At 43.7% G+C, this 11,330-nt stretch overlaps 1 protein-coding gene across 1 annotated transcript; it reads right to left on the bottom strand.

The window, feature by feature from the left end:
- Nucleotides 1-282: 282 nt before the first annotated feature.
- vgf (VGF nerve growth factor inducible) lies at nt 283-10,875 on the bottom strand. The gene is made up of 2 exons (XM_064940180.1): nt 10,601-10,875; nt 283-5,676 (listed from the first exon to the last, which is right to left on the bottom strand). Exon 2 carries the CDS (start codon nt 5,630-5,632, stop codon nt 3,470-3,472), a length of 2,163 nt encoding a protein of 720 aa, XP_064796252.1. The 5' UTR covers nt 5,633-5,676; nt 10,601-10,875; the 3' UTR covers nt 283-3,469.
- Nucleotides 10,876-11,330: the final 455 nt, after the last annotated feature.

Genomic DNA, 11,330 nt, shown 5'->3' with positions numbered 1-11,330 from the left:
TGTGCGCTAATCACTGTGCTATAAAGGAATACATTGTAGCAAGTAGCAGTATCAGTTTTGTCTACGGTTGCAAAATTCAGGTAACTTTCCCAAAAACGTTTCAGAAATCCTTGTTGGAAGATTCCCGGAATTAGAAGGGAATAAGCAAGAAATTCCTATCAAACATAGTGTGCTGTTTTCATGATGGTTTGTCCCATTGTTGCTGCGTGTGCTAGGTGAGAAAAGGGGTCAAAGTCAAGAGCCAAAAGAACTTCACAAAAAAAAGGCATTTCACTTTCATGATAAAAAATAGTTCATTTTATTTATTTCTCTCTGTGTAGCAAAACTAGTCATCATGGATACATGCGGTTATTTACAATCAGCAACACGCATGTTTATTACGACATAGGTACAAGGTACATCTAGAAATAGAGCACATAGATCAGAACATCCTCATACAAGACTTCAACAGGGTTTTTTTTCCCGGGTACTTCGTACTTCTATAAAGTCATATTTTAGTTCTCCTTTGAGATTTTTTTTATACTTTTATTTAATGCTCGTTAAGTTCATCAAAAAGTAGCAACACATTTTAGATGCAGGCACACAGAAACGTGCAGCAGACTGTCTTCTATCTTGTCTTTCTTTCTCATCCCTGTAAATGTTCTCTTTCCCTCCCTTTCTTTTTAGAAAAGAAACAAAAAACAAACAAATCTGTTTCAAAGTGGAAGTAATGTTTAGGTATACCTTCTCCACTTTTCACAACCTTCCATGTAATCTTTCTCTCTCTCTCGCTCTCTCTCTCTCGCTCTCCTACAGCAGATATCTTACACTTCAGTATTGAGTAGGAGGTTTGAAAGGTCAAATCTGTCCCCTTAGATCAGTGTTTCTAGTGGACCCACTCAAATGCCAAAATGCAATGAGTTCAGTTGAGTGAACTGAAACAGTCCTAAAGGTATGTCCCAAATGGCACCGATTCCCGATATAGTGATCTCCTTTTGACCAGAGCCCTATGGTCTAAGTCTAAATCGCAGTTAAGCAGAACACACATGTCAAATCAAACACCACTCCCAATGTTTTCCCAGTGTTTCTCCCCTCGTCGCTTCTCTAAAATAATGGATTTTTCATTGGTGTCTGTGGCGTCAGTCACATTGAAAATGGTTTCACTTTGAGATTGTCTCTGCTGTGTTTGATTGAGCTTTGATGCTAGCCACGCCAATGAGTGCATCCCAAATGGCACCATTTTCCCCATATGGTGCACATAGGGCTCTGTTCAAAAGTAGTGCACTATTAAAGGGAATAGGGTACAATTTGGGACACAAGCCCTGTCATCGGCTACGAGATTGCCACATGGTTATTTAAAGACATGAGGGTTGGTTCGCTCCCAGGCTGTCGTAACCGGTCCGTGGGGCGACGCACAATTGGCCTAGCGTCGTCCGGGTTAGGGAGGAGTTGGCCGGTAGGGATATCCTTGTCTCATCGCGCACCAGCGACTCCTGCGGCGGGCCGGGCGCAGTGCGTGCTAACCAAGGTTGCCAGGTGCACGGTGTTTCCTCCGACACATTGGTGCGGCTGGCTTCCGGGTTGGATGGGGCTGTGTTAAGAAGCAGTGAGGCTTGGTTGGGTTGTGTATCGGAGGACGCATGACTTTCAACCTTTGTCTCTCCCGAGCCCGTACGGGAGTTGTAGCGATGAGACAAGATAGTAGCTACTAAAACAATTGGATACCACGAAATTGGGGAGAAAACAGGGTGAAAAAAAAAGATTTTTGTTGGGGTTTCATTTACAAGGAAATATTGAACGAGTAAGGATTTGGAGGTGATTAGATATTGATTTCCAATAACACAATGATTTTTTTGTTTGTGGTGAGATACTGAATCACAGTCCTTTCCAGAATCTAAAGGCATAAACACAAAGACATATTGGTTTCTCTAAGGTAGCACAGAGTGAAAATCCTGGACTGTTTTCAGTTTCTTTTCCCTCTTCTCATTTCATTTCACTCATTCATCGGGAGTTTGTGAGGGACGATTCCATTTCAAATCAAGTCCGTTTCATTGACAAATTCCCAAAACATTTTTCAATTTGTGAATCGAATTTGATATTGAATGGAATTGTGATCACAACCCCATTTCTCTACAAGGTCTTAACTCAATTCTACACCCTTTACAAAGTCAACAGTCTTAGCAAAATGAGGGGGAAATCATAATAAGGCAATATAAAACTGTATTTCAGTATTTTTAGTTTCTTTCCTTTAAAATCACTTTGTCTTACAAATATCTGGAATGTATGAATGTGTAAATCTTATCACTGCTTTGTAGAAAAAAACACAAGTACATTACAAGTACATGAAATAAATAAAATCATATATTCATAAGTTAATCAAAAAGTGTGCAGACGGGCAATTGACATAAAAATGTAACAGTTTTTTTGTTGTTGTTGGAACAACAAAACAGAAGTGATTAAAAACAGACAAGTAAACAAATAATCAAAAAACAAACAATATATTTGATTAATAAATAGTGACTGCATTTGCGTACAGTATGGCACCATATCATCAAGCGTATCAGTAACAATAACAATGACTTTCTCTGTCCTTGACGATAACTGTTTGTATCTGTGAGTTCTTGAAAAGGACCAATTCTATATATTTTTTGCAAGCTTCATTTTCTGTAAACAATCAATGACGTGTAACTGAAATGGTGACAATGGAACCACTGATAACAATGAAAACATAACAGATACACATTGGTAAGGCTTTATATCCATTGGGGTCTCTTCTCCAATAGCGATGGCTCGTCTTTTGGAATATAAACACACTTGACTGTGCATTTTGGTTCCAAACATTGACATGTGTGTATTTGTTAACAACTGTAAGTCTCTTGTATGAGTTTTGGATTACAGGCAACGTGATAGTCAGGCTGAGTCCCAAATGGCACCCTATCCCATATATATAGTGCACTACTTTTGACCAGAGCCCCATGGACCCTGGTCAAAAGTATTGCGCAACATAGGGAATAGGGTGCCATTTGCAATTTCCTCTCAATGTTGGTCTTCTGAACGATGCCGACGCTCCCTAGTATTTTCCAGAATCCCAGGATGATGAGATGAGTCTATAGAGTCAGTGTTCTATAGTTCTGTATGTTCTATAGTTCTTTATGTGATTGGTTTAGTGCCCCTCTTTCAGTCATTTTGGACAACAGCTTCAGTTTCATCTTCCAAAGAAAAGAGCAAGAGGAATGAATGGATGTGTGTCATCCTGACTCCCTCACTTTTCTATCTGCAAGTTCATTTTTACTCTATACAACAACAAAAAAGCTACATGTAATTTGTGTTGCTCTTTGACAAAAATCTAACAGTACATTAAAAGAGACGAAAACAAGGCAAAACTTGAAATCAAAAGTAAGTGGTGTAAAAAAAAAGAAAATCCATTGTTCTCTCTTCCTCCCCTTTTCCCCTCCCTCCTTCCCGCCCCCTCTCTCTCTTTCCTCTCTTTTCACTGAAACATCCTAGGCCTGGGTTTCATAAAGACCTGTTGAATGTAGTTCTCCAGGTCTTCATTGCTATCTTGCTGCTGCGGCCCCATCCCTATCCCCTGCATCCCATAGTAATCTTGGTCCCGGGTCACCAAAGGTGCTGAGGGCGCTTGGTAATAGTAACCATGCCGATGGCGAGGCTGAACCTGACCCCTGGGTGGGGACGAGCGAGGTTTAGGCATGGGGACGGGGATGGGTAGGGGGTTGTATGTCCTGGGGTGTGGGGGGAGGAGGAAGTTGGGATAGTTGGAGTAATTTGGGTAGTAGAGGTTCCGCCGGAGTGCAGCGGGGGGCTTCCTCGGGCGGGGCTGTACCCAGGGACGGTACCTCCTCTTGGGGGGGAAATCAAAGTCGTTGTCCAGAGAATTCGACAGGAGGTCGTTGAGCATGTAGGAAGGCTTGGCATAGAACAGGGGTTTGGGCTTGGGAGGGGGGAAGTAAATTGGGTAGTAGCCTCGATAGGGCTTCTGTTGGTAGAAGGGATACGTAGGATAGTTGGAGGAAGTCCGAAAGGACTTCTGTTGAGGTTTGATCCAGAGGTCCTGTTTTGAGGGTTTGATGGAAGATTTGTCCTTGAACCAGGCCTTGAGGGGATTGATGGCCGGGAGAGGCTGCTTCAGGGTGGGGTATCGGGGGTGTGAAGGCTGGGCATCGACGGCTTTGGCTGCTGGGTAAACCAGGGGTCTTTGCTGGGGTCGTTGCCAGGGCAATGTCTCAGGAGCGTCTTTCTTCTTCTTCTTCTCAACGTCGCTGATGATGTCAACGACGTCGTCCGCGGGGAGGTGGAGCTTACTGGAGATCTCGATGAGCTTATCAATGGTCTGAGGATCAATATCATCGTCCTCGCTAACGACCTCCTCGTCAGAGCGCTTGTCCTCCGCTGCGTTGGACAGCAGGGTCTTCTTGTTCTGGTACTTTCCTTTGTCCTGTTTGACCATGTACTGCAGGAGCATGTCCGAGGCTATGTCCGCCAACTTCTCCTCCTCGGCTTTGGCCCTCTGAGCTTCCATCGCCTGCCTCCTGACCTCCTCCTGCTCCTCCTTTGCCCTCCTCTCTTCCTCCTCGGGGCTCAGCATTTCCTCATCATCCTCCTCAGCCGCCGGTCGAGCCAGATTGTCAAAGTCGTCCATGAAGTTGCCTCCTCTATAAGTGGGCATGTTCAGGGCTTTCTGCATCTCCTCTTGCCATTTGAGCTTCTTCGACATGGCTCGGGGGTATCCTTTAGCTTTGGGTTTTATCTGGTTGTGGATCAGAGCTTGGTCTGTGTCGTCTTGGCTGTAGGCCCTGCTCTCTCTCCCTCTCTGCTCCTGGGCCTCCCTCTCTCTCTTGTTAGCTGTGTTGTAGTTCTGCAGTTCCTCCAACATGCTCTGGAGGTTCTGCACTTCATCTGGACTTAGTTGCTCCTCTTCCTCCTCTTGCTGGGTCTCCTGTGAGGTGGGTGGTCCCTGCTGCGCATCTTCTCTGGCCCCCACTTCCTTCACTCCCACCTCCTCCCCTCTTTCTCCTTCTGCCGGAGGTCGTTTCTCCTTTCCAGGAATCGTCTGGCTGGTGGTGTGGCTAGTCACTTTCTCTGTTAGTCTTTCCTCCTCCTCCTGTGCTCTCTTCCTCTCCTCCTCCTCCTCCTCATTCCTCTCTCGCTCCTCCTTGCCCTGTGCCGCAGCGGCCGCCATCACGAGCTCAAGCTCCTTGCGACCGTCCCTGTCTCGGTCTGCTCCCTCCTCATCCAATGCGGCTCTCACCTCCTCTCCCTTCTCCTCCTCCTGCCTCTCTCTCTCATTCTCCTCTTTTCCTCTCTCCTTTTCCTTGCGCCCATCCTCCACACCGTTCCTCCTTTCCCCGTGTGGCTTATTCATCGCCTCCAGCAGAACGGCTGCTAATGTTTTGGGGTCCATGCCTCCAAAAAGCTCATCCTCCTCTTCTGCTCTCTCTCTCTGTGGAAGTCCGCCCTTCCTCCCTTCATTCTCTCCCTCAGTTGGCCTAAGTCCAAGAGGGGAAGGAGCACGGCTGTCGCTGGGGCTGTGTGTCTCGGTCGCCACGGAGGCGGTGAGCGGGAGGGTTAGGGTGAGTCTCAACAGGACAACCAGTAGGATAAGGGCACTTGTGGCGAAGTGGGACCACATCATGACCACACAGAAAGGACAAGAGGGGGCGAGGGAAGGTGATGCTCCTGGTGAATGAGAGACAGAAAATATAGATTTGTTAGATAAAATAAGAAAAATGGGTGAACCCACGTAGAATTTTTATTCTATGGAACCACCCTATACAATAGAAAGCATTTTCTTTTTATATACCTATATAATGAAAAGTTTTACAGGATGGTACAAATTGTTTAATGCGCATATATATATATATATTTTTTTAAATTCTTATTTACAATGACAGCCTACACTGACCAAACCCGGATGATGCTGGGCCAACTGTGCGCTGCCCTATGGGACTCCCGATCATGGCCGGTTGTGATACAGCCTGGATTCAAACAAGGGTTTCCGTAGTGACACCTCAAGCACTGAGATGCAGTGCCTTAAACCGCTGCACCACTCGGGAGCTGCATATACAGTTCAGTTAAAGTACGTGGTGTCACTGCCAAGAAAACCATTAGCTCATAGCATTATTAAAGTGAAATGAATTAATGGGCTTGAGTCAGCCTGTAAAGGAATGAGGGATATGAACCAAATAATTAACACAAATGGAGTAGATGATGTCATCACTCATCTGCATGTGAAAACAATTCTCAACCTAGAATCATGATGAAATACTAGAGTAGGTTGCTTTTACAACAGATGTCATTTTCTCAGTACACACTATCAGTTTCCCCCATACATATAACATACATAATAGACAAAATACTATATTAATTCACCTTAATCAATCTAGATCATGCACCTCTGTGCAGGTCACAAATAACATCAGTTGAGCATAGGGACCCACACAAAATGGCTGACCAGTATTAGGCCAACAGTTTGAAGTGGTTTCTCAACGACTTCCTAGCTTTTCGGCTATTTCCGTGGCTCATATTAATTGCTTTCACAACAATGCCTTTAAATCCAGTTTGTCCAATTTGGACTTTTCCTCAATTGAATTTTTCTGCTCCACAGGCTAAACTAGAATACCTGTAGGCTATTTGCTACAAGGTGTCAAGATAAATTAAACTCTTGTGCGTGGATTTGTGTTTAAACCGTTGGATTTGGCACATGCTATACAGTATTTAGTATTTTCTCGCGCTTCCACTGAGCTGATCTAACAAAAGGTTAATTGGCTCAGTGTCTCGAGCTAGTGCTGTTCCCTGCGTGTGTAATGCTCCCTTCGCATGTGAGCGCTCCAGGCACGTGATAACAGGGCGGGTGGCAATTGGCAAGAAAGCGTTCCAATGCGCGTGCTACAGAGAAGAAGTAGGTGCTATTTGTAAGGTCATCTATATCAGTGGCCATGGCAACAACCGATTTCACATTGATCGCTACAGTATAATACCTACCCGTAACTAACTCCACAATGATTTCGGATTTTTTTCTCTCTCTCTTAAAAATTCAATAAGTAGCATGAATAGACTGATGAAATAATCAATAGCAGTCGATCATCTCCTTCATTACAGCCACAACAATGTCAAACACAAACCCATTGGATTTAACCACTGACACAGGTCTGTACTCATTGCAGATATCATCCCAGAATGTAGATGAGAATGAAAATGGACATGAGATTAAAATATCATAATACCGCATTGAGGCTGCATCCCAATTGGCAGGCTATTCCCTACCCAACACAGTGCACTACTTTTGACCAGAGCCCTATGGGTCCTGGTCAATATAGTAGGCCAACAGTTAATAAGCTGCCATTTGGGGTGCATGATATAGGTTTGACCCCTGGATAATCAAAACACAGATGGATCAGTGTAATCTACAGAGTGAGATATTAGGAGACAACCTACCTGGCCTGGATGATGCACCCGTGTGTGTGTGTGTGTGTGGATGATGCACCCGTGTGTGTGTGTGTGTGCGTGGATGATGCACCCGTGTGTGTGTGTGTGGATGATGCACCCGTGTGTGTGTGTGTGTGTGTGGATGATACACCCGTGTGTGTGTGTGTGTGTGGATGATGCACCCGTGTGTGTGTGTGTGTGTGGATGATGCACCCGTGTGTGTGTGTGTGTGTGTGTGTGGATGATGCACCCGTGTGTGTGTGTGTGCGTGGATGATGCACCCGTGTGTGTGTGCGTGGATGATGCACCCGTGTGTGTGTGTGTGTCTGTGTGTGTCTGTGTGTGTGGATGACACACCACAAATCTCACTTTCTCCCAATAGAGTGATCTTTCCTAACATGCCCAAGTCATGCGTAGGCAAACTGTATAGCAACAATCTATATCAACTTACAATTATTCCATCTCTTTGGTTGGCTTTATTGGTCCCACTTTTTCATACTTAATTATTTAGCTGTATAATGTTTGGTAAACATTGTACCTTGTGTGGTACATGTATTAAAAAGCTTCTGGAACCACATATGTCTGTCTCTCCTGTTCTCATAATTCTATCTGCAAATGCCCATCCACGAGGGCAATATATGTAGGGTGCAGTCTCTCCACCAAAGCACATTTGTTTTTAAGAAGCCCTATTTAGCCATAATCTGCTCAGTTGAAACGCTACACGACCTGGGAGAAGCGCTCGGTTGCCTCAAGATTAAACGTGCTAGAACTCTATCACCACAGGAACTCTAGTATGCATGAAAGTATAGAAGAAAGCAGAGCACTTATACACATAATTAATGCATGTACATAAATGTCTCAACTAACTATTAAAAAGTAGCATCAAAATTGGTTTGACATGCAAAACCACTCCTTTACGCAGCCAGATGCAACTGTTTAAGGTGTCCTTTTCACCCTTTGTCTTTATTTGGTCTTCCTGGGTTTATTCTTGGCAGTTGGTGACGCCATGGTGATGGCAAAGATGATGGAAGACTGGGAAGAGGCGTGGCTATGATGATGATGATGGTTATGATGATATGACAATTATCATGATCTCCGGTAATCTCTGTCAATATGATTACCACAATCATTAGCCAACCTCAGTCATTCTATCATTTGATTATTTCTCTTCTCATAATCCACACCCATTTTCTTGTAGGCTATTTATACTGAGAGATAGTAATCTCTTACAATTTACAAAGATTAGTATTGAAAAATGTTGAAACTTGTGAAAATACATTCCTTTATGTTGATCTTTTAAAACACTTGTGTTATATATGTATAGTGGTTCGAGCATTGGACCAGTAATCGCAAGGTTGCTAGATCAAATCCCCGAGCTGACAAGGTAAAAATCTGTTGTTCTGCCCATGAACAAGGCAGTTAACCCATTGTTCCTAGGCCGTCATTGAAAATTAGAATTTGTTCTTAACTGACTTGCCTAGTTCAATGAAACATTTAATATATATATATATGTCTTTGGAAAGTATTCAGACCCCTTTTCCAAATTTTGTTCGCTTTATTCTAAAAATTATTCAATTGTTTATTTTGCTCAACAATCTACACACAATACATCATAAGGACAAAGCAAAAACATTTTTTTGTGTGCAAATGTATACATTATTTTTATTTTTATGACATAAGTATTCAGACCCTTTTCTATGAGACCCGAAATTGAGCTCAGGTGCATCCTTTTTCCATTAAGCATCCTTGAGATGTTCCTACAAGTTGATTGGAGTCCAACTGTGGTAAATTCAATTGATTGGACATGATTTGGAAAAGGCACACACCTGTCTATATAAGGTCCCACAGTTGACAGTGCATGTCCGAGCAAAAACAAAGTCATGAGGTCGAAGAACTTGAAGTTTGGAAGCACCAAGACTTTTCCTAGAGCTGGCCGTCCTGCGAAATTGAGCAATCGGGGGAGAAGAACCCGATGGTCACTCTGACAGAGCTACAGAATTGCTCTGTGGAGGTGGGAGAACCTTCCAGATGGACAACCACCTCTGCATCACTCCACCAATCATGCCTTTATGGTAGAGTGGCCAGACGGAAGCCACTCGTCAGTAAAAGGCACATGACAGCCAGCTTGGAGCTTGCCAAAAAGCACCTAAAGACTCTCAGACCATGAGAAACAAGATTCTCTGGTCTGATGAAACCAAGACTGAACTCTTTGGCCTGAATACCAAGCATAAAGTCTGGAGGAAACATAGCACCATCCCTATGGCGAAGCATGGTAGTGGCAGCATCATGCTTTGGGGATGTTTTTCAGCGGCAAGGACTGGGAGACTAGTCAGGATCGAGGCAGCGATGAATGGAGCAAAATACAGAGATCCTTGATGAAAACCTGCTCAAGAGTGCTCAGGACCTCAAACTGGGGTGACAGTTTACCTTCCAACAGGACAACAACCCAAAGCACACAGCCAAGACAATGCGGGAGTGTCTTCGGGACAAGTCTCTGAATGTCCTTGAGTGGCCCAGCCAGAGTCCGGACTTGAACCAGATCAAACATCTCTGGAGAGACCTGAAAATAGCTGTGCAGCAACACTCACCATCCAACCTGGAGATCTGCAGAGGAGAATAAGAGAAGCTCCCCAAATACAGGTGTGCCAAGCTTGTAGCGTCATACTCAAGACTCGAGGCTATAATCACTGCGAAAGGTGCTTCAAACAAAGCACTGAGTAAAGGGTCTGAATACTTATGTAAATGTGATTTCATTTTTGTTTCATTTGATAAAATGTCTAAACATGCTTTTTCTTTGTTATTATGGGGTAGATTGATGAGGGGGAAAACATTGAATCAATTTTAGAATATGGCTGTAAAGTAACAATGTGGAAAAAGTGTAGGGGTCTGATCACTTTCTGAATGCACTTATATATATATATATTATTTTTTCTCCCCCTTACACTATCACCTCTCCCCTAATTGGAGTAAACACATTCAATATATTTTCCTTTATTATTAAAACACTTGTGTTACTATTTCTTTTAACTACAGTCTGTCTAACAAAATACAAGGTGGAATCCCATACAAACTCTCAAATACATGACCATAGCTTTAGTTTTCAGTCGTTCATGCCACAGGATTAATCAGTTTGATCACTTTTTAAATAAGATATATTAAAGTAGCTAAGACTTACCTGGTGTCTCGCGGTGAAACCAGATAGGCTACTTTCTCCTCCTTGTCACTCCTAAAATCTCTCTAATTCAACGTGTTACTCTAACTCAACACACCAATGTCTACTTAACACAAATAAAGCTCGGTGTTGTTTGGAAGTGTATATAAAGTAGAAAGTTATTTCTCCCTTTTGTTTTGCCTACTGTTGCCTCATTCGCTGTGCGTCTGTTTCAGTGAGTATCATCACGGACAGCACCGCAGGTTTTCTTACTGTTGCCTCATTCGCTGTGCTTCTGTTTCAGTGAGTTATCACCGGCAGCGCCGCTTCTTTATACGTCCCCCCCTCCCTGCCTACGTGACCCGACGTCAGAGTTTTCCCCTCGTGACGGAACCAAGCTTTCATTGATAAGAATTTTCGCTTCGCTCGAATGAGCCACTGCAGTAGCCTGATGAATGAACGGAAACGGGGTGAATTAGATAGTATTTCTCCCGCCAGGGGGGAGCATAGCCAAAAACACACCACAGGAGAGGGAGATAGGTGAACTAAGCCGCGGGATGTAGTTTGGGGGTGGGTGCTGCGTTAGTTTCCAGACGGGAGGAGGGGGGGGGGGGCAGATTTTTGTTTTTGTTGCCTGCACTGAAGACACTATAATCGCTAACTATTAAAGGGCCAGTACACTACTTTTGTGATTAAAAAAACCTAAATGTATTTGAGTCTTTACCAGCATTTGTAACTTGAGTCTGATCATGAT

The sequence above is a fragment of the Oncorhynchus masou genome, chromosome 27, assembly GCF_036934945.1.
Source record: "Oncorhynchus masou masou isolate Uvic2021 chromosome 27, UVic_Omas_1.1, whole genome shotgun sequence".
Classification (NCBI taxonomy): Eukaryota; Metazoa; Chordata; class Actinopteri; order Salmoniformes; family Salmonidae; genus Oncorhynchus; species Oncorhynchus masou.
The sequence above is the reverse complement of the archived record's forward strand: the minus strand, read 5'-3'. Positions and strand labels throughout refer to the sequence as shown.

Bases quoted from the DNA above. Each gene is read 5' to 3' on its own strand.
- vgf (XM_064940180.1), bottom strand. From the start codon at position 5,632: ATGATGTGGTCCCACTTCGCCACAAGTGCCCTTATCCTACTGGTTGTC.